At 46.6% G+C, this 24,002-nt stretch overlaps 1 protein-coding gene across 1 annotated transcript in view; it reads left to right on the top strand.

Moving 5' to 3' along the window:
* The window catches only part of PELI2 (pellino E3 ubiquitin protein ligase family member 2), a 60,120-nt gene that overhangs the window by 19,854 nt on the left and 16,264 nt on the right, over nucleotides 1-24,002 (top strand). The window contains exon 2 of the mRNA XM_029079439.1: nucleotides 3,169-3,298. Coding sequence (XP_028935272.1) covers nucleotides 3,169-3,298 — 130 coding nt within the window. The remainder of the gene's footprint in view (nucleotides 1-3,168; nucleotides 3,299-24,002) is intronic.

The raw sequence follows: 24,002 nt of genomic DNA, 5'->3' as shown, positions 1-24,002 counted from the left end.
GGAAAGCAGTGAGGGCTGGTGATTAGAGGACGGGCCAGGGAATCAGAGGACGTGGGTTCTAATGAAAGCTAGTTATGGGCAGGGAATGCTCCTGTTTATCGTTGTATTGCACTCTCCCAAGTGCTTAGTATAGTGCTCTGCACACAGTAAGCGCTCAATAAATTTGATTGAATGAATGAATGAATAATCCCAGCTCCACCACTTGTCTGCTGGGTAATCTTGGGCAAGTCACAACTTCTCTGTGGCTCAGTTATGTAATCTGTAAAATGGGGATTAAGACTGCGAGCCCCATGGGAGAGAGGGACTGTATCCAACATGATTAGTTTGATGCTACCCCAGCGCTTAGTACAGTGCCTGGTACAGAGTAAGCACTTAACAAATACCATTTTAAAAAAAGGATAGAAATAAACTGCAGGTGTAGCACAGGCTGTTTTTCTGTGTATTGTACTTTCCCAGTGCTCTACACACAGTAAGTGCTTAATAAATACGATTGAGCGAATGAATATGGGCAAAGTAGTTGAATCCAAGGTGGGTGTTAATAATTTCAATTAAAAAAAATTTAAATTTTAAACCTTTTAGCTCACACACCCAAAATATTACCCGGATTTTAGACTTTCGCTTTCCCTTGCTGAAACTTTTTTTTTAGACTTTATCGTTCCCTCTGGTTCCCATAACCAACCCGAAAATGGACCAGGTTTCAAATCCTGGCGATTTTGCGCCTTCATTCCTGGAGAAAAACTTGTTGTCTAAATTTAACGCCTGCAACACAAACCCAAAAGCCCCAGCCTAGGGGGCTATTTAGAACCTAAATAAAGATTGCATTTTGTCTTTTTCAATGGACCATAGTAACCCCAAAACCTCCAGGGACCACAAGATCCACATAAGTATGGCTTCCTGTGAAGCGGAACTTGCCGGCTGCAATATTCTTGTCGTGTGTGGGAGGAGAGGGTAAATCTGGCTAAAGTTTCTAGGCGGGAATAGGATTGGGCAGATTTAGGGCTTTTGTGTCAGCCATCAAAGCCGGCTGGCAAACGTGGCAATCTGGAAGATTTAACGCACGTCTAGAAAGAGAGCCAGGGGCAACCAAGATGAGGGTGTGGCAGTTCTAGACTTGGCCTAGTGGCAAGAGCCCGGGCCTGAGAGTCAGAGGACCTGGGTTCAATCCCGGCTCCGCCGCTTGTCCGCCGTGTGACCTTGGACAAATCCCTTAATTTCTCTGGGCCGCTGTTCCCTCATCTGTAAAATGGGGGTTAAGATTGTGAAGCCCACGTGGGACATGGAATGTGTCCAACCAGATTAGCTTGTATCTACCTTGGAGCCTGGCACGTAGGAAGTGATTTACAAGTAAGGTCTTTGTGGACAGGGAATGTGTCTGTTATATGGGTTATATTCTACCAAGTCAGTAGTATTTATTGAGCGCTTACTGGATTTATGGAGCATCGTACTAAGCGCTCAAGAGAGTACAATATAACAATGTAGCAGACACATTCCCTGCCCACAATGAGTTTACAGTCTAGAGGATCAGCTTATAGTAGTCTCACAAGCGCTTAGTACATAGTAAGTGCTCAACAAATACGATCAACTGACCGACTGACTGACAAATACCGTACACATTTCAAAAGAGTCCCCAAAGTTCAGCACCAGCAGATCCTGCCCTTGTTTCTTCTTCTTTCTTCTTCCTTCTTCCTTCTTCTTCTATTTGATGGTTGCCAGGGTGGTTCATCTGAGCTGCATCTCGAGGAGCCGGGGGTTAAAGCGGGAGCGTTTTTTGGGGGGTGGGAGGGCACGTCCTCCTTCACCGTTCAAATGTTTCTGGCAGCCAACCTGAAGTCTTAAAGCTTAAATTATAATTTTTCTTTAAATCCCCAAATTGAGGATTGACTCCACATTGGCAGGGAGAAATGAGTTGTATGTGTTTAAAGTCTGAGCCCGGGGAGACTTCCGAAGGAAATTCAGCCGCATTTTTGGTCAAATCTCAGTCCTTCCAGGCCTGAGGAGTAGCTTGTCCCTCCTTCCACCCTCCTGCTCGCCCACCTTGTGAAAAGCCCTGTCCTGCCCAGGCTGGCTAGGGGTGGGTTCAGGCTGCCCCAGGCCCAGGTAGGGCACATCCACGGGTACCGGACCGGGGAAGCCACGGCGGACAAGCGTGGAAGCCCTGGCTGCCTGCCCTGTGTGTGTGTGTGTGTGTGTGTGTGTCTGTCACGGGAGTGAAAGCCTTGGCCTGATAAGTGTTTCTGTGAGGGTCTGTCACAGGCATGGGATCCCTGGCCTGCTGTCTCTCTGTGTGTGTTTGTGTGTGTTTTTGTGTGAGAGAGAGAAAGAGAGAGAGAAAAAACCATCTGCAAGTCTTTCAAGAGACTCTAGTGAGTTTTCATCCTTCCCACCCTCCATTGGTGTGCCTATGTGTGTTACTGGGTGTCTGTCTCTGCCTTTCTCTTGTCTCTAATACTCCTAATCTCAGTCAATCAATCTGTGGTTTTTATTGAGCGCTTTCTGTGTGCAGAGCATTGCTCTAAGCGCTTGGGAGAGTACAGTATAACAGAGTTGGTGAACATATTCCCTGCCCTCCTTCCTGTCTCTGGAAAAATGGCCTCTTTCATTGATTCTCTACTCATGCCTTTCTCTTCCTAAATTCTAATCATGCCCCGACCTCAGTTCCAATCTCAGCCCCGACCCAAACCCTGGCCTCAACCTTGGCCTTCACCCCGGCCTCCACCCCAACCTCAGCCCCGGCCTCCACCCCGACCCAAGCCCCTTCTCTCACCCAGCCAGTGTCCTCTCACATCTCACATCTGTTTGCACACCTCCCCCAAGAAGCCTTCCCAGACTAAGCCCCGCTTTTCCTCATCTCCCACTCCCTTCTGCATCACCCTGACTTGCTCCCTTTGCTCTCCCTCCTTCCCAGCCCCAAAGCACGTATGTCCATATCTGTCATGTTATTTATTTGGATTGATGTCTATCTCCCCCCCTCTAAACAGTGAGCTTGTTGTGGGCAGGGAATGTCACTGTTTATTGTTGTACGGTGCTCTCCCAAGCGCTTAGTAGAGTGCTGTGCACACAGTAAGCGCTCAGTAAATGCAATTGAATGAATGAATGGTCTTTAGGCCCCATTCTATCCTGTCGTCCCCCGTCCCGGCCCGATAATAAGCACTGTCCCATTTTCCTTAGGTACAACGGGACCCTGCCGAGCGGTGATCGAGGACGGAGGAAGAGCCGGTTCGCCCTTTACAAGCGGCCCAAGGCTAACGGTGTCCAGCCCAGCACGGTTCACGTGCTCTCCACACCCCAGGCCTCCAAGGTACGTCGTGGCCGAGGGAGGGAGGGAGGGCCAGGCCGAGAGAGAGGGACTTCCCCTCCCCTCTCAACCCAGGTCGTGGTTCCCATCCCATCCGGGATCCCGGCCAGAACGACTCAGTCTCTGCGATCCCAGTGCCAGGTCGGAAGGCAGGATTTTCAGCTTCTGGTCAGGCCCACTCCCCGGCCCGGTTCTCCCAGAGAAGCACTAGAGCAGCAGCGTGGTCTAATGGATAGAGCCCCGGCCTGGGAGTCAGAAGGACCTGGATTCTAATCCAGGCTCTCCCACTGGTCTGCTGCCTTGTGACCTGGGGCAAGTGACTTCGTTTCTCTGGGCCTCAGTTACCTCATCTGGAAAATGGAGATTGAGGCGGTGAGCCTATTGTGGGACAGGGACTGTGTCCAACCTGACTTGCTTGTTTCCACCCCAGCGCTTAGTACAGTGTCTGGCACATCATAAGCATTTAACAAATGCCACAATTATTATTATTATTCTGCCCCGCCACGCCAGAAGTTGCCCCCTGGGCCAGCTTTCCCGAGTAAACTTGTTTCCTCGCCTCCCACCCTATGCAAGATCAAACTTGCCCCCTCTCCCCCGCAATCTCCCACCTTGCTCCTCACCCACTCCCCCCTCCCTTCCCCAAATTCCAGGATATTTAACCCTTGCCCTGCACCTTGAGCTCTTTTTCTCCTCAGCATCTCTTCTCCCCTACCTCTTTTCCTGGTGCCGGGACTGACCCTCGACAAGGGTCTCGCCGGACCCCTTTTAGGAGGTTACATCCGGAAACCAAATCAATCAATCATTCAGTCGTATTTACTGAGCCCGTACTATGTGCAGAGCACTGTACTAACCTCTTGGGAGGGTACAATACAACAACGTAACAGACACATTCCTGGCCCACAGTGAGCTTATTGTCTAGAAGAGGAGGGAGACATTATAGAAGAGTTGGTAGACACGTTCCCTTTAGTGTGTGCAGAGCACTGTACGAAACACTCTGGAGAGTACAACACAACAATATAACAGTATGCCCACAACGAGCATATGGTCTAGAGGGAGAGACAGACATTAGTAGAAACAGATAAATTACAGATATGGACATAAGTGCTGTGAGGCCAGGGGAGGGTGAATAAAGGGAGCAAATTAGGGTGATGCAGAAGGGAGCGGGAGAAGGGGAAAGGAGGGTACATCAAGGAAGGCCTCTGGGAGGAGGTGGGCCTTCAATAAGGCTCTGAAGGGGGAAAGAGTCATCGTCTGTCGGCTATGAGGAGGGAGGGCGTACCAGGCCAGAGGCGGGACATGCCCGAGAGGTCGGCAGCGAGATCGAAGGACAGTGCCCCAAAGCCTGGCATGTCCTCACCACCCTCAGTCTTTCGCCCCTCCCATAACTTCCCCCAAGACCACAGACCCACCCAGGATTGGTGGTGACCCCAGCCGATCCCCCCAGCCTAAGCCACCACTGAGAACACCCTTGGCTTCTCTTTGCACTAGCGTGAGCCATGTTTTACTCCCGCTTCTCACCCTCCCCGTTCCCACCTGGGACTCCCAGTTTTAATCCCCGTTTTACAGATGAGGAGCTTAAAGAAGTGAAGTGATTTACCCAAGATCATGCAGCGGACGAGCGGCGGCGCCGGGATTAGAACCCACGTCCTTTGACTCCCAGGCCCGCGCTCTTTGCACTAGGCCACGCTGCTCCAACTTCTTGGAAAGTGTTTTTGGAGTATTTCTGATAGCGGTACTTGGGGATCAGTGACACATTTGATTTCTCCCACTGCTCTTCTTTAGTCTTGGAAAGGATATTACATTTTCCAAAATCACCTGATCAGGATTTAAAAATTAAGGTTTGAGGAGAAACGTTATATCTTGGAGTGGTCCGGGGTGTGTCGTAAATGCTTCCGGAAAGTTTGAAGAGAAGATATAAAACGCAGAAGTGTTTTCTTTTCCCTTGTTCCAGAAATAACTTGCAGTGCACCCTTAAAATTTTTTGTTGTGCTCCAGCTCCTTCAACATTCCTCCGACCGGAAGCTAATGGGCTCTCACCGCATTCTGAAAAATTAGGTAGACCGAGTGGTCTAGTGGTTTAGTGGTTCTATTTATCTTGGCATTTTTGGCACCCAAGTGTGGACAGTGGAGATTCCACAAAGGGGAATCGATCGATCAACCCATCAGTGGTATTTACTGAGCGCTTACTCTGGGTAGAACACTGTACTAAGCACTTGGGAGAGTATGGGATAACACTATTACAGACACATTCCCTGCTCGCAACAAGCTTCCGGTCTAGAGGGAATTGATAGTCTTTTGTCTTGTTCTCTTTCTCGTTCATCTGAACGCTTACAGTTCGGGCTGGGTTGCCTGTTTCTCATCAGCTTGTTGGAAGTAGTAAGAGTAATAATAAAGATAGTAATAATATAATACTAATTCATTCAATAGCATTAATTGAGCACTTACTATGTGCAGAGCACTGTACTAAGCGCTTGGAATGTACAGATCGGTAACAGATAGACACAGTCCCTGCCCTTTGATGGGCTTACATTCTAATAGGGGGAGACAGACAATAGCAATAGCAATAGCAATAAATAGAATCAAGAACAATAAATAGAATCAAGTAATAGCAATGATAATGGTATATATTGCTGTCCTCCTGAATGCAGTGCATTCGTTCAAGCGCTTGGGAGAGTACAGAATAACAGACATATTCCTTGCCCACGGCGAGATTTCAGTCTAGAGAGAATTGGTAGTCTTTTATCCTGTCTTCTTGCCCTTTTATGTGAACACATAATACTTCTGGTTGTGATTCCTTTTTGTGATTCGCCTATTGGAGGCGGTAAGAGTAATGATAACGATAATAATAACGCAGGAGTAATAATACTCATAATGATAATGGTATTTTTCATGCATCTACATCCCACCTCTGTCCTGGAACGCCCTCCCTCTTCATATCCGACAGAAAATCACCTCCCTCCCTTCAAAGTCTTATAGAAAGGACGTCTCCTCCCAGAATTCAGGACCACTCAGTCAGGCAGTCGTATTTATTGAATGCTTACTGTGTGCGGAGCACTGTACTAAATGCTTGGGAGAGGACAGTATAACAATAAACAGACACATTCCCTGTCCACAGTGAGCTTACAGTCTAAAAGGGGAGACAGAAAGTAATCTAAGTAAAGAAATTATGGATATGGACATAAGCGGTGTGGAACTGGGAGGGAGGATGAATAAAGGGAGCAAGTCAGGGCGACACAGAAGAGAGTGGGAGAAGAGGAAAGGCGGGGCTTAGTCAGGGACGGGGTTCGGCCTGGGACAGGACGAAGAGACTCCTTTCAGCAGAGGGTAGGGGAAACGCGAAGCAAAGCGAAGAATTGTCCCCTTGTGAATAGAAAACATCTGTGCTCATTAGAAATCTTTTATAAGCATTCTTTTCCTCAGCTATGCTTTTATCTCAGCTCTCAGGCCAAGTCACACTCTAAAGTTCATTTTCCTGAAGATTTTCTGCTCTAGCCACCAGCTTTCCTCCTTATGTTTGGATAATCATCAAAGGTACTTACTGAGGGCTTGTATTCATTCATTCATTCATTCAATAGTATTTATTGAGCGCTTACTATGTGCAGAGCACTGTACTAAGCGCTTGGAATGAACAAGTCGGCAACAGATAGAGATGGTCCCTGCCGTTTGACAGGCTTACGGTCTGATCGAGGGAGACGGACAGACGAGAACAATGGCAATAAATAGAGTCGAGGGGAAGAACATCTCGTAAAAGCAATGGCAACTAAATAGAATTGAGGCGATGTACATCTCATTAACAAAATAAATAGGGTGATGAAAATATATACAGTGGAGCGGACGAGTACAGTGCCGAGGGGATGGGAAGGGAGGGGGGAGGAGCAGAGGGAAATGGGGGGAAAAGAGGGTTAAGCTGCGGAGAGGTGAAGGGGGGTGGTAGAGGGAGTAGAGGGAGAAGAGGAGCTCAGTCTGGGAAGGCCTCTTGGAGGAGGTGAGTGTTAAGTAGGGTTTTGAAGAGGGGAAGAGAATCAGTTTGGCGGAGGTGAGGAGGGAGGGCGTTCCGGGACCACGGGAGGGCGTGGCCCGGGGGTCGACGGCGGGACGGGCGAGACCGAGGGACGGCGAGGAGGTGGGCGGCGGAGGAGCAGAGCGTGCGGGGTGGGCGGTAGAAAGAGAGAACGGAGGAGAGGTAGGAAGGGGCAAGGTGATGTAGAGCCTTGAAGCCTAGAGTGAGGAGTTTTTGTTTAGTGTGCAGAGCAGTGTACTAAGCGCTTGGGAGAGTCCAAAACAACCGAGTTGGTAGACACGTTCCCTGCCCACAACGAGCTTACGGTCTAGTGGGGGAGACAGACATTAATAGAAGTGATTTATAATATATAATTTATTAATAGGTACCGAAGTGCTGTCAGGCTGAGGGTGGAGCGAATACCAAATGCCCCAACTAAGCCCTTATTTCCTTGTCTCTCACACCCTTCTGTGTCACCTTTGCCTTAGGATTTGCAAACTTTACTCACCACTTCCTCAACCCCATAGCACATATGTACATGTCCATAATTTAACCTATTTATATGAATGTCCACCTCCCCCCTAGACTCTTAAGCTCATTATGAGCATGAAATGTGTCTACCAACTCTGTTATATTATATTCGTTTATTTATTCGATCGTTTTTATCGAGCACTTACTGCGTGCAGAGCACAGTATAACAGTAAACAGACACAGCCTCTGCCCTTAGTGAGCTTAGTCAGGGAAGCCCTCTTGGAGGAGATGGGCTTTCAATAAGGCATTGAAGGGGGACGGGGAAAGTAACTGTGTCCAACCTGATTAGTTTGTATCGACCCCAGCGTTTCGTTCAGTGCATTAAGCCCTTCTCTAGACTGTAAGCTCATTATGGGCAGGGAATATGTCCGCTGATTCTGTTCAGTGCATCTAGTCCTATTTATTGAGTCAGTCAATCGGATATATTGAGCGCTTACCTTGTGCAGAGCACTGTAGTAAGCACTTAGTGCTCTGCACACGGTAAGCGCTCAATAAATACCTTTGATTGGTTAACAGATACCATTAAAAAAAGAAAAAGACCATCTCTGGGCTTTGGAACAGACGCTATAAAGAGCTGGCATCTGAACGAATGCCAGCGTGGGATGAATTGCCAGCTCCTGAAGATGCTGAGTGTGTGTATGGCTTCGTACCAAGCCCTGAGTTTGATAAATCAAGTTTATTTATTGAGCGACTGGTGCATGCCGAGCCCCGTGCTCCGCACTTGGGAGAGCAGAATTAAATCACAATTGTGGCATTCAAACATTCATTGTGTGCCAAGCACTATACCTGTCTGCTCTGTGGTCTTGGGCAAGTCACTTCTCTTCTCTGGCCCTCAGTTCCCTCCTCTGGAAAATGGGGATGAAGATTGTGAGCCCCATGCGGGACAGGGACTGTGTCCAACTCGGCTTGCTTGTATCCATCCCAGCGCTTAGAACTGGACCTGGCACATAGTAAGCGCTTAGCAACTACCATAATTATTATTATCATTACAGTGCTCTGCACACAGTAAGCAGCTATAAATACCACTGATTGGCTTGTGAGAGTAATGATGATGATGATGGTATTTGTTAATCGCTTACTCTGTGCCATGCACTGTTCTAAGCGCTGGGGTAGATACAAGATAATCAGGTTGTCCCACGTGGGGCTCACAGTCGTAATCCCCATTTTACAGAGGAGGTCACTGAGGAAGTGACTTACCCAAAGTCACACAGCTGACAAGTGACAGAGCCGGGATTAGAACCCACGACCGCTGACTCCCAAGCCCGGGCTCTTTCCACTGAGCCACGCTGCTAATGAGGTAAGGCCCAGCAGTTAGTAGTGTTTATTGTCTACCTTGTGCAGAGCCTGTACCAAGAGCTTGGGCGAGTACAATGAAATTAATTGTCCTGATCCCTGTCCACACAGAGCTGACAGTCGAGTGGGAAAAGCAGACATTAAATCTTACATCAGAAGCGGTAGTGAAGTCTAGAGGTATGCACATAAATGAGGTGGGGGCTTAGCTAATACAAATATTAGCAGTTGGGGTTATACAAAGTGGGGAGATGAGAAATAAATCAGGGAAAGCTTAACAAATGCCATAAAAAATAAAATACCATATACCATAATACCAAATATCATTAAAGAAATAAATCAGCTTTCCATACCCCAGAATCCCCAGAGGTCTCCCTCTCCACATCCCTTTCTCCCTTACCAAATCAGCTTTGTTCTGGCATTTCCCACCTTTTTTTAATATGGTATTTGTGAAGCACCAGGCGCTATACTAAGCGCTGAGGTTAGATACAAGCTAATCAGGTCGGACGCAGCCCAAGTCCCACATGGGACTCTCGGTCTTAATCCCCATTTGACAGATGAGGTAACTGAGGCCTAGAGCAGTGAAGTGACTTGTCCGGCGGGCAAGTGGCAGAGCCGGGATTAGAAGCCAGGCTTTTCTGCCTTCTAGGCCTGGGCTCTAACCATTAGACCATGTTGCTTCTAATCCTCAGTTACTCGATGAGGCTTTCTCTGCCTTTCCTGGGTGTCTTTGGCTTCCTCTGAACCAACTTTTAAGAATTCTTTGGAGCAGTTCAGAAGTACTCCACTCTTTGAATCGTTCCAGCTGGGAATCAGATGGCCAGATGAAACTCGTTCTTCCAGCTGGCAGTTTTCAGACTCCCGATTTAAAAATCGCTGTTTATCCCAGTGTCGTGCTGTGTGCACATGCAACTGACATATGACCCCCTTGGTTCTCCCCCCCCCGGCCCCGCAACCACCACCCCACAAATATGAAACGCTTTGGGACAGAATGTGCAGCTGTAAGAGCAATTTTTTTGAGTCTCAGCCCAGATTCTTTTTGCACCCGCAAAGGATTAGTGTGTGTGTGTGTGTGTGTGTGTGTGTGTATGTGAATTCACACGTGTTTGTGAAAGGAATTGCAGGGCCTCCGTACAAATCCATCTGGCAGTGCTTTCTTCCCTTGGGTGAGCCACCCCTGTGTCCTTGCTAAGGGACCCTTTGAACACGCCAAATGAAGTGCTCCCCCTCAAAGTGATCTTGTAGGAGAGCTTGTTCATATAATAATAATAATTATGGTATTTGTTAAGCACTTACTAGGTGCCAGGCACTGTTCTAAGCACTGGAGTAGGTACAAGTCAGGTTGGACACAGTCCCTGTCCCCCATGGGGGTCACAACCTTAATCCCCATTTTTCGGGTGAGGTCACCGAGTCCCAAAGAAGTGAAGTGACTCGCTCAAAGTCACAGCAGACCAGTGGCAGAGTCGGAATTAGAACTCAGATCCTTCTGTCTCCCAGCCACGTGCTCCATCTATTAGGCCGTGGGAATTCAGAAACCCTCTTTACAGTCTGAAATATTAAAATAAAAGCAGTTCTAAGGAAGTGCAGCCTGCCTGGTGGTTCGGGCAATGAAAGAGAATTTCTAGCAGGCGACATCAGTAAGCGAAACGCTCATGGTGAATAATTTAGCTTAATGGCCATTCTGACATCCGTGTCCTCATTTAAACCCAGATCCATGTGGTTGGAAGGCAAGTTAATGATTGCTTTGGTACGTGAAAAGACCTGAACAGCGCATGATTATCCTATTAGAAGGCAAACCATCTTTCATGTCCTGCTCTCATGTAACTTCGGGGCCTAGCTCCTTTCAGATATTGAGTTATTTAACACCCAAGTGTTCACCAAAGAAACAAATGATTTAAACAGGAAGCTGTGTGGCCTAGTGGAAAGAGCAGGGGCCTGGGAGTCAGGGGACCTGTGTTCTAATCCCTGCTCCGTCATTTGCTGCGGGGCCTTGGGCAAGTCACTTCACTTCTTTGAGCCTCAGTTTCCTCATCTGTAAAACGGGGTTTAAGATTGGGAGCCCCATGTGGGACAGAGATTGGGTCCAACTGACTTGTATCCACCCTAGTGCTTAGTACAGTGCCTGGCACGTAGTAAGCGCTTAACAAATACCATAAAAAAAAAATCTCTCAAATACAGATTCTCCAAGTGCCCTTCTGTGTGAGAGAGAGAGAGAAAATGTGTGTGTGGGGGAGAGAAAGAGAGAAAATATGTGTGTTTGAGAGAAAATGCGTATGAGAGAGAGAGGTTTAGGGCTTCTTAAAGGTAGGTTTTGAGTTCAGTGGCTTAGTTATTCAAATGACTGTTAGATGTTCAAAAATAGAGATGACTCAATAGATCAGTGGAGCAAACAAAACCTCACTAGTGGATCCTGATCTCTTTTGTGGCAGGGGGTGGGCGGTACCTGGGACCATGGCCCATTTTTGCAAGACTCCTGTTCACAGTTTTCTTCAAGACCGTGAGCCACTGGGGTTTTCGTGGCCTCGCCGTCCAAGCTTGGGCAGCGCTGGACACCCTCTGCGGGTCCGTCACGTTGACTCCCGGAGGAAGCCAAGTTGCCTCAGGATGAGGCGATCACAGTAATTATCACAGAGAACAGTAAGCATTAAAGAGGCACTGTGAGAAGGTGGCAAAAATAGTAAGTGCCTCTTACTGGAATAATTAGTGAGGGTGGAAACTTGGGGCGACAGCTGCTGGAAGGCTTTTTGGATTGGGGGAGGGGGAAGGCTGATCGAGGGGGACACCCAGCCTCGCTCCTCTCTGGGCCTTGAAGAGATCTGAGACTTTCCCGTCAGGGCGAAAAAGACCCAGAGTGACAGCTTTCTGTACTAGCATAATATTATAATAACCACTGTGGTGTTTGTTAAGGGCTTACTAAGTGCCAAGCAGTGTGCTAAACACTGGGAAAGATGCAAGGTAATGGCGTCAGACCAGATCCCTGTCGCATGAGGGACTTACAGCCCAGGGGAGAAGGAGAACAGGTGTCGCACCCCCATTTTACAGATGAAGAAATGGAGGCAAAGGGAAATGCAGCACGGCCTATCAGCTCCTTGAAGCCTGTCGTTATCCAGATCTCATTCCCCGCTAAAATGCTGCTCTTTTACCTCCATGCTCCAAATGAAAAATTGGTGTGTGTGTGTGGGGGGGGGAAGTGACTATTTATTAATATTAATGATATCTGTTAAGCACTTACTATGTGTCCTATGCGCTGGACAAGCAAATAAGCTTGGACACAGTCCCTGCCCCACCAGGGGCTCACAATCTTAATCCCCATTTTTACAGATGAGGTAACTGAGGCCCAGTAAAGTGACTTGCCCAAGGTCACACAGCAGATGAGTGGCGGAGCCGGGATTAGAACCCAGGTCCTTCTGACTCCCAGGCCCGGGCTCTAGGCGATACTGCTTCTCTGCTTCTTGGCTGCTGCTTTTTCTCCAGGAAGGGCTCGGTTTACTCTAAAAAGCAACCGAGGCGACTCTTGTACACTGAAGTGTAATTAATAACAGAAAATCCTTGCAAGGGAAAGTTGTCAACATTTTATCACCTAGAGTGGCAGGCTCAGTTTTGCATTTTCACTTGGTTTGTGATCTAGGACCAACTGGAATCACTTTATGCCCATACGGTCTGTGTGGAATGTTCCTTTCGATGAATTTTGGCGGGGCATTTTTAAAAACAAGAGCATTTTGTGGATCCAGTAATGCGCTGTGTAAAAACCCTGTATAGACATGTGGCCTTATCCCACTCTATTCATTCAACTGTATTTATTGGGTGCTTACTGGGTGCAGAGCGCTGTATTAAGCACTTCAGAGAGGACAATACAACAATAAGCAGACACATTCCCTGCCCACAGTGAGTTTATGGTCTAGAAGTGAGTCTTTCCTCACATTTGCCTGACTCAGATTGGCCAAGTGATCTGGTCTATTTGAGCAGTGTGGCTTAGTGGTAGAGCCCAGGCCTGGGAATCAGAAGGACCTGGTTTCTGATCCCGTCTCTGTCACGTATCTGCCGTGCGACCTTGTGCAAGTCACTTTCCGTCCCTGGGTCTCAGTTACCTCATCTGTAAAATGGAGATTAAGAGCGTGAGCCCCATGTGGGACAGGGACTGATTAACTTGTATCTACCCCAGCGCTTCGAACAGTGCCTGGCACATATTAAGAGCTTAACAAGTACCCAAATTATTATTCATTATTATTAGGACCTCCTGGACAGTTTTTAGAACCCATCAGAACGGTGATCTTTAATGGGTGGTTGATGGTTTCAGTTAAGAAAGTGTGTGTGTGTGTGTGTGTGTGTGTGTGTGTGTGTGTGTGTGTCTGAATTAGATGCATCTTCTTCTTGGACATCCCATAAGGGAATCTCAGGAAGTGTGACCTGGTGAAAAGAACACACGGCCTTGGGAGTCAGGACATCTGGGTTCAGATCCCAGGTCTACCCTCTGCCTGCTTTGAGTCTTCTTTGTCCCTCAGCTTCCTCGTCTGTGAAATGGGGATAAAATACTCGTCCTCTCTGGGTCTTAGACAGAGACTCCTGTGGGACACAGAGTATTGTATCCAGGGTGATTTCCACTTGCGCCTACCCTGGTGTTTAGCTCAATGTTCAGCACATAGGAAGTGCAAAACGTATGCCACCATCATCAGTTGAAAGAGCACGGGCTTGAGAGTCAGAGGTCATGGGTTCGAATTCCGGCTCTGCTACTTGTCAGCTGTGTGACTGTGGGCAAGTCACTTAACTTCTCTGGGCCTCAGTTACCTCATCTGTAAAATGGGGATTAAGACTGTGAGCCTCACGTGGGACAACCTGATAACCCTGGCTCTACCCCAGCGCTTAGAACAGTGCTCTGCACATAGTAAGCACTTAACAGATACCAACATTATTATTGTTATTATTTCTTGGAAGCCCTCCCCACCCGTCCTTTTTTTAGGGTATTTGTTAAGCGCTTACTATGCTTACCTAGCTAAGCAAGTTGAACAGAGTTCGTGTCCCACATGGAGCTCACAGTCTCAATCCCCATTTTCCAGTTGAGGGAACTGAGGCCCAGAGAAGTGAAGCGCCTTTGCCCACGGTCACACAGCAGACAAGCCGTCATTAAAAACCAGGTCCTTCTGACTCGCAGGCCTGGGCTCTATCCACTAGGCCACCCTGCCTTACAACCTTCTGTTTGACATCCAGGTGGAAAAAGCATGAGTTTGCCATAAGCAAAAGGCCCTGGGTGCGTCAGTGACCCACTTGGCAGCCATTAGCTCCTGAGCAAACTGGAGCCAGCAGGAAGGGCAATAATTAGCCCAAAGTTATTCTTTTCCGCAAAGGTGAGGAGCTGAGAGGGACACATCTTACTGACCGGGGAGTTTTGCATCTGAAAGGTGACCCACTTTGAAACAATGGTTCAGCTGTAGTCACTCTCTAGACTGTTTTCCACCACCGCAGAGCAAACGGCATCTCTTATCACCTGCTAGCCGCGGATCAGAGCCAACCAGATAGTAATAATAATAAGAAGAAGAATTATGGAATTTGTTAAGCGCTTACTATTTTCCAGGCAACTTCTAAGCACTGGGGTAGATACAAGCTAATCAGGTTGGACACTGTGTCCACGTCCCCCATGGGGCTCACAGTCTTCTTCCCCATTTTACAGATGAGGGAACCCAGAGGCCCAGAGAAGTGAAGTGACTTGCCCAAGATCACACAGCAGGCAAGTGGCAGAGCAGGGTCTCGAACCCATGACCTTCTGACTGTGCTCTGTCTGCTAGGCCACGCTGCTTCTCCAGCTGTTGCGACTGGCTGCCCACAACTGCCGGGGAAAACAAGCTTGTGTGACTATACAGAAGCACAATCTCATAATCTGCTTTCACAGAGAAAAACGGAAAAGGTTATTTGATCTTTCAAGAACCAAAAAAAAGAAAGAATAATAGACAAGGGGGTTGGGGGGTTAGATAGGTGTTTGTCAGATTTAGCCTTCTTTTCTTCTCTAAAAGTGGCTTTTTTTTTTTGGAAAGACCTTTTCTGAGGTTTGTTTTTTTTTTGCATGTGTCTGGAACTTTCCATTTCGAACCTCAAGTGACCTCCCACTGTGTGTAAGCGTGGGTGTTGCTACAGATTAATGTAATAATAATTGTGCTATTTGTTAAGCACTTCCTGTGTGTTAAGGACTGGGGTAGATACAAGGTCATCAGGCCTCACAGTCTAAGTAGGAGGTAGAAGAGGTATTGAATCCCCGTTTTGCAGATGAGGAAACTGAGGCGTGGAGAAGTGAAGCGACCTGCCCAAGGTCACACAGCAGATAAGCGGCGGAGCCGGGATTAGGACCCAGTGCTCTCTCCACTAGGTTACACTGCTTCTGTCGATCTTTAGACGGATGAAATGATGTCTTGAAATGCTTGTTTCTTTGCGGTGGCTCTGGATCTGAGATATAAGAGTTTGGGGGTAGTTTTGCCTAATTCTGTTTTTCAGAGCAAGTCAAAGATCCAGGCAGTAGTCCCTGGCGTAGGTCTAGCTCTCTCTAGCTTGAGCATTTTCTATCTATTTCCTGCTGTGTATCCTTTTCACCAGTGAAAAGCCAATTTTCTGTTCACTTCCTGGCTCTCTAACCTAGCTCTTAACCTTTTGATGTGAAATTTGAAGTGCTGTCTGAAATTCACTCATTCAGTCTTATTTATTGTGCGCTTACTGGGTCCAGAGCACCGTACTAAGCACTGGGGAGAGTACAATATGACAATAAGCAGGTTTCTTACGAGCTTACAATCTAGACAACGAGTTTACAATCTAGAGGTGGGGAGACAGACAGTAATATAAATTAATTGCAGAATTCTAAGTTCCCTTACTCTCCATTTTATTGCCACGCATCGGAAGTGATGGTCAGTTACAACTAATAATAATTGTATTTGTTAAGCACTTCCTATGAACCAAGCACTGTACTAAGCACTGGGGTAGATGCAAAATAATCATGTCCCACAAAATAATCACGTCCCACATGGGACTTGCAGTCTAAGAAGGAAGGAGAAGGGTTGGAGATGGTAGAATTCTCTCAGGTTGGGTAGATGGTTTCCTTTTCCTGAAATCATGTTGGCTGTTTTTAATCAAAATGTGCTCAACAGACACCCAAAGAAGGCCCCTGAGTCTTCTGTGATTACATGGCCATTGAACCGGAATCAGGTAGGGATGGCAGAAATTAATAACCAAAATTGCCGTCCAAGAGCAGCCCACGTAGAGCAAGGTTTTGACATCCAAGAAGTTTTTTCCTCTCCCGCATTGAGACTTTATGACGTCCTTCCTCGATTCCAAGCCACACGCTCTGCAAATTGCCAATTAAACCAATAGTGTAAATCACAGCAAAAGGTGTCCCACATCTCCGTTACCAAATGCTCGGCAATTCAATATTTGGAGAAAAATACTTTTTCATATCAAAGACAGGAGTCCTTTGTGTTTGACTCAGTGAATCTCTGCCTCTAGTCTGGGTTGAAAAACCAGGGTCCTGTTTTAATTCGGTTGCTTTACTTTAGAAATATTTTCCGTTTTCTGTGATTGATACAGCTGAGATAATTTCTGTGGAAACCAGAGTAATAATAGCTTTGGGGTAATTGCTAAGAAGGATATGAGATTTTTTTTTCCAGCGCGTTCTGGTTCAAATTGTCATATCGCCAAGCCGTGGCTTGGTGTAACCCCACTAGAATATTGAGTGAGGATGCTTCGTTTTATAGTTTGGGGGGTGGTCAATAACGTTTTTTGGAGACCCAATACCTAGGAATGGTAAGCGCTCAGTAAATTCTCTTGATCGATTGAGCTCAGAGGAGAGATTGTCCTGTATGAAATAACCAATTTAGAAAAGTGAGTGCATTTGGGTAACCGTAGTAATTCCTTTTATTCGATCAATCAATCAGTGGTATTTATTGAGCACTTACTGTGTGTAAGAACACTATGCTGAGCAGTTAAGAAAGTATTATTCAAGAGCACTGTAATGAGCATCCAGTGTGGTACACTGTACTACACTCTGGGGAAGTACAGAATATCAAAGTGACACAATCCCTGTCTACAGGGAGCTTCCTTTCGAACAGGGGAGACAGACAAAATCATGTTCATTTGAATTAACAGATATATCTACGCTCTAAGGATAGGAGTAAATAAGCACATAAAAGCTAGCGAGTAATAATAACTGTATGTAGATGATGTTGAAAGAGGAAACTAATCATTGTAACGAAGCGTTTAAGAACGTAGAAGATTGTTTTTTATTTCTCCACAATCACAGCCCTGAGAATAGTTTTATGGATTTCCAGTTTTTCTCTCTCAGAATTACCAGCAGTTTATGGCTTCCTCCTGTCTTTTTTTTCACATCACGTTTCTTCCCTCTCAAGCCCAAAAGGAAGGCTTTAATAATAATGATAATAATGATAATAATAATTGTGGTACTTGTTAAGCACTAACTGTGTGCCAGGCCCTCTATAAAGCGCTGGGGTGGATACAAACAAGTCGGGTTGGACACAGTCCCTGTCCCACATTAGGGCTCCCGGTCTCTTGCAGATGAGGGAACTGAGGCCCAGAGAAGTGAAGTGACTTGCCCAAGGTCACCCAGCAAACAGATGGCGGAGTCGGGATTGGAACCCAGGTCTTTCTGACTCCCAGGCCCGAGCTCTAATCCACTAGGCCGCGCTGCTCCTCTGCGGATTCGGCTTCAGAAGACTCGGACAGCGGCTTTTCCCAGAGCGGAGATGGGAGGACGGCAGCCCTGGGGAATGAGGGTCATTCGTTCCCGGGTCACGGGCTCGGAATTCTTGTCCACAAAATGTTTCCAGAACAAACTGTGCTTGATTTTCGCGATGGAGGTTATGGACATTTTCCACCCTTGTGAGGTTTACGTCAGGGCTTTGGCGATGCCCGTAAAAATCCCTGAGAGAGAGTCAGAATTTGAGGCGCGTTCAAACAGAAGTCGTGGGATTTGGACCCATTTGGCATTACTGTTTTCCCATTTGGTCGCATCTTACCAATTCCTAGTGGCTTTTTTCCATGCTTCACTGACGTGTTTCCTCTCCAGAAGAGGGAATGGTTTATATTAAAGTGGAACCTAAATATATCGGGCCGTCTATGAGGCCTCCAGTATGCCTGCCCACTGTCTGCCATAGGCACCTTTTTTTTTTTTTAAATGGTGTTTAAGTGCTTACTGTGTACCAGGCAATGTGCTAAGCGCTGGGGTAGATGCAAGCTAGGCATGTTGGACACAATTCGCCTCTCACATGGGACTCACAATCCCAATTCCCATTTTCCAGATGAGGTAACTGAGGCTGAGTGAAGTGCAATGACTTGCCTGAGGTCACCCAGCAAACAGTGGTATTTGTTCATCTCTTACTATGTGCCAGGCTGTACTTTTATTTATCTTTTGTTTATTTAGTATGATTATGGTAATTGCGAAACGCTTACTATGTGTCAGGCACTGTCCTAAGCACTGGGGTGGATACAAGCAAATCAGGTTGGACACGGTTCCCGTCCAACATGGGGTTCACAGTCTCGATCCCCATTTTAAAGATGAGGTAACTGAGGCGCAAAGAAGCGAAGTGATTTGCCCAAGGTCACACAGACAAATGACTTAGAACCCAGGTCCTTCCGACTCCCGGGCCCAGGCCCCATGCACTTGGCCACGCTGCTTCTTTCTGTTAAAATGCATCGGCCGAGCTTTGACAATCTGCCTAATTAACTCACCCTATTTTAGAATCGGTAGTGAAAGACCCCCTCACCCCTACCCCGCCAAGGTCTGCCAGAGCTGGTTTTATCTAGGATGGTGCAGGGGAGTTAGGGAACTTTGTTCCAACAACGCAAAGGGGTTTGGATAGCATCACCCCTGAGCGGTTTATTCATTCAGTCGTATTTATTGAGCGCTTACTATGTGCAGAGCACTGTAGTGAGTGACTGGAAGAGTGAAATAGAACAGTAAACAGACACATTCCCCGGCCCCAACAAACGTACAGTCTAGAGGTCCACGACGTGCATTTTCCTCCACGTGGGGTTTGATGAGCTTGCGACCCCATGTGTTTTCAGAGAACAATAATAATGTTGGTATTTGTTAAGCGCTTCCTATGTGCCGAGCACTGTTCTAAGCGCTGGGGTAGACACAAGGGAATCAGGTTGTCCCACGTGGGGCTCACAGTCTTAATCCCCATTTTACAGATGAGGTAACTGAGGTACCGAGAAGTTAAGTGACTTGCCCAAAGTCACATAGCTGACAAATGACCGAGCTGGGATTTGAACCCATGACTTCTGACTCCAAAGCCCATGCTCTTTCCACTGAGCCACCCTGCTTCTCTAACTGGAAGCAGCGTGGCCTAGTGGATAGAGCACGAGGCTGGGAATCAGAAGGTCATGGGTTCTAATCCTGACTCCGCCACTTGTCTGGACAAGTCACTTTATAGCTCTGGGCCTCAGTTACCTCATCTGTAAAATGGGGATTGGGACAGTGAGCCCCACGTGGGACAGGGACTGCGTCCAACCTGATTTGCTTGTATCCACCCCAGCGCTTAGTACAGTGTCTGGCACGTAGCAAGCACTTAACAAACGCCACAATTATTCCTATTAGATAGGGAGACGTGAATAGAAATAAAGTATAGGTACGCTGGTGAAGGAAACTTCCCCTAAACGCTTCAGAGAGCGCCACAGAGGAGAAAGATAGTCCCCGCCCTCAAGGCAATGACTGCTTGACCGCCATTTCCAGGTCCGTGCCGTAGCAGCTGCCAGACTCCCCTTTTTTGGGGGGGCTCCCCAGCCACGGTCCGAGCGGGGGAGATGGAGCAAGTGAGAAGCAGATGGGAGGAACGAGAGCCAGTATTCTTCAGCGCAGGGGCTGATTTTTCACGGTCGACCAAGCGGGCTGACACCCAGAGAGGATTCCCTCCATCCTGCTCTCGATTCTTTTCCTTTTTTATGGTATTTGTTTAGCGCTTATTATGTGCCAAGCACTGTACTAAGGGCTGGGGTAGATATAGAAAAGCAGCGTGGTCTAGTGGATAGAGCATGGGGCTGGGAGTCAGAAGGAGCTGGGTTCTAGTCCCGGTTCTTCCACTTGTCTGCTGTAGGACCTTGGGCAAGTCACGGCACTTCTCTGGGCCTCAGTTTCCTCATCTGTAAAATGGGGATTGAGACCGTGAGCTCCACGTGAGCCAGGGACTGTGTCCAACCCGATTCGCTTGTCTCCACCCCAGCGCTTAGTACAGTGCCTGGCATGTAGTAAGCACTTAACAAATACCGATTATTATCATTATTTTTATTACTACATAAGCTATTCAGGTTGGACACAGTCCCTGTCCCACAAAGGGCTCTCAGTCTTAATCCCCACTGTGCAGATGAGGGAACCGAGGCCTCGCAAAATGAATGGAGGCCTCCAAGGTCACCCAGAAGACAAGTGGCGGAGCCGGGATTAGAACCCAGATCCTTTCGACTACCGAAGGTCAACCTTTAGACTGTAAACTCATTGTGGACAGGGAATGTGTCTGTTATACAGTTAGATTGAACTCTCCCACACACTTAGTACAGTGCCCAGTGCACAATAATTTTTGCAAAAATTCTGGTTGAAATTTTTCAGGGTCTTTTGGTCGGTTGATATCAATCAATGGTATTTACTGAGCGCTTACTATGTGTAGAGCACTTGGGAGAGGACAAAATAACTGATTGGTAGACACGTTCGCTGCCCACAGGAAGCAGAGAGGATAGTGGTCACCGCGGAGATGAGTTTGTAATCTTTTACTTCTGCGTTTCTCTGGGCGACTCATTCCAAAGGTTAAGTAACTTCGTCAACAACAAGCCTTAAATTCATCTTTAATTCAGACGCAAGGCCTCGATGGTCATCATCTTTCTCCTTGGAACGATGTCAAAACAGATAACGTTGCAGAGGATAAGATGAATAAGATTAACGACTTTGTGGCAGAAGTCATTTTAGATTGTAAATGCCCATAATAATAATAATAATTATGGTATTTGTTAAGTGCTTACTATGTGCCAAGCACTGTTCTAAGCACTGAGGTAGATACAAATGGAGCTCACGCTTTTAATCCCCATTTTACAGATGAGGTAACTGAGGCACAGAGAAGTTAAGTGACTTGCCCAAGGTCACACAGCAGACAAGTGGCAGGGGTGGGATTGGAACCCACGTCCTCTGACTCTCAAGCCCACGCTCTTTCCACTAAGTCACGATTCTTAGTTATAGGAAGAGCCACTTAACCACTTAAAAGTATAATGATAATGATAAAAATAATGATGATAACGGCCCTCTTGAGCACCGATTAAAATCCAGTATTTTTTCCATCAAACACTCCAGTTGGATGCTGGCAACTAAAATTTCCTCTAGGAACATATCCAGTATGCAAAATTGAGAACGTGAATCATTTGTGAATTGACATTAGAGTGTGTTTTTCTTTTTAAAAAAATGAGTTTATTTATCTCTGCTTAGTGCATTTCTGGACGCAAAGAAAACAATCTGGTATCTTGGGGAACGTATCCAGAAATCTGCCGTGTCCGGAGAGCTTATCACTTAGACTTAGGTCATTCCTCCCTGAAAAGCAGCTACGGTGATTCCGTTATAATTACGGTAATATTAACCAAATCTACTGACTCCAAAAGCCTCCTGCCGTTATATTGACTTTCAGAAGATTACATTTTTCAGGGGGGTTTCATTTACTGTCTTTGATTTAAAAGAAGAGATTAAAGATTTTTACATCTCTCTCCATCTTGCATTTGATCTCAATTGCCATTCTATCTGCCTGCATTAATTTGACTTCCTGCTGGCTTGGAGCTCAGCGCACATAGTATATCAAAGAATCAATTAGTTCTAGCGTAGATTCTTGTCATAAATATTTTTAGGAGGCAATCTTTGGCAGCGATATATGGAAGTTAAAGATATTTTGAATTCTCAGCCTCCCACTAAACGATTCTTCTGTCCGTCTCGAAATCCCTGTTCCATATCTGTCACCGCCGTAAATCACCTTTTGACATTTCACCTCCCAGACTCTGACAGGTGGGTGATTATTACAACAGTCGTAATTAAGGCGTGCGATTTTCTTATGGTACATGCTAAGCGCTTCCAGTGTTCCAGGTGCTGAGGTAGATACATGAAATCCGGCTGGATGCCGTCCATATCTCACATGGGCTCCCAGTATTAACACCCATTTTACAGATGAGGTGACTGAAGCCCAGAGAAGTGAAGTGACCTGCCCAAGATCACAAGTGGGGGAGCCGGGATTAGAACCCACCTTCGCTTCTCTGTGCCTCAGTTCCCTCATCTGTAAAATGGGGATTGAGACGGTGAGCCCCACGTAGGACAGGAACCATGTCCACCTCGATTTGCTCGTATCCACCCCGGCGCTCAGTACAGTGCCTGGCGCCTAATAAGCACGAAACAAATGGCATCATTATTCTTATTATTATTCTGACTCTCAGGCCCCTGCTCTACCTTCTAGGCCACACTGCATCTCAGCTCACTATGAGCTGTTCCCAAGTTTTTGTTCAGTGGCACGCTAGTTTTTTCCTCAGTCCTGTTGGCTTTATATGCGGAGGAAGTATTTGTTCTCCCAAAATATGGCCAGATTCCCCAAGAGTCATAAAGGGATCAGGGCACATGCAATTTGGCGGCAAATCGTCTTCCACGAGCTTGTCAGTCACTTTAATGTCCGGGTACAAGGCGAGGTTTTAAGGGCCTGGATGTTTTTGTGTGAAGGATACAGACAACCAGCCAGTTGGGAAAGATTCAAAAATCTCTTCACTTCTTCCCTTCACACTCCCCAAGCATTTAACACAGAGCACCGGCCCGGGGGGCGCTCAGTAAACTCTATCACGGCTATTACTATTTACATTACACGTTTCTGTACAGGGCTGGATGTGGCGTTCATTTTCGTTTCCTTTTCAGAAAACAAGGGTTTTGTTTATTTTTTTTTTTCACGGAAACAACGATTATACAAGCGCAATCTATTGCTGGCTTTAATATCTTGCATTATCAGAGATGACGATTTTTTTTATGGTATTCGTTAAGGTCCTACTCTGTGTTAAGCACTGTTCTCAACGCTGAGGTAGATACAAGTTAATCAGGCCAGATACAGGCCTGTTCCAACAGGGTGCTCGTTATGGGTAGGGAACATGTCGACTAATTCTGTTTTATCATACTCTCCCAAGCGCTCAAGTACAGTGCTCTGCACACAGTAAGCACTCAATAAATACAATTGATTGATTAATAAATGCCATAATTGTTAGTATTATTGAAGGCCTCCTGTAATCAGCACTAAAAACAGTGTTTGATGCTTAGTAAGTGCTTAACAAATACCGTAATTATGATTATTATTGGTATTACAAGTGTTTAGGGGACGTACTAAAGAAATAAGAAACGGTCTTGGCCAATCAATCATTCGTATTTATTGAGCACTTACTGTGTGCAGAGCAATTTACCAAACGCTTGGGAGAGCAGAGTATAACAGAGTTGGTAGACATGGTCCCTGTCCGCAGTGAGCTTACAGTCTAGAGGGAGAGACAGACGTTTGTATAAATAAATAAATGACGGATATTGACAAAGTGCTGTGGGGCTGAGGGAAGGGTGAATAAAAGCAGCAAAGCAGGGCGAAGTAGAAAGGAGTGGCCTTCATGGAGCTTATAGTTAATTAGGTTAGAAGAACAGGAGATGCAAATTGATGAAGATACAGTTGAGTGAAAAAATGGTAGAAATAATCGACTAGTGAATGACTCAATAACAAATAAGCCAGTAATAATAATAATGGCTTTTCTTAAGCACTTACTGTGTGCCAGGCTCTGTTTTAAGCACTGAGGTAGATACAAGCTAATCGGGTTGGACACCGTTCCTATCCCACATAAGGTCCACAGTCTTAATCCTGTTTTACA

Source organism: Ornithorhynchus anatinus, chromosome 14 (assembly GCF_004115215.2).
Source record: "Ornithorhynchus anatinus isolate Pmale09 chromosome 14, mOrnAna1.pri.v4, whole genome shotgun sequence".
Classification (NCBI taxonomy): Eukaryota; Metazoa; Chordata; class Mammalia; order Monotremata; family Ornithorhynchidae; genus Ornithorhynchus; species Ornithorhynchus anatinus.
Note: the sequence above shows the minus strand (reverse complement) of the source record. Positions and strands in the feature narration are given on the sequence as shown.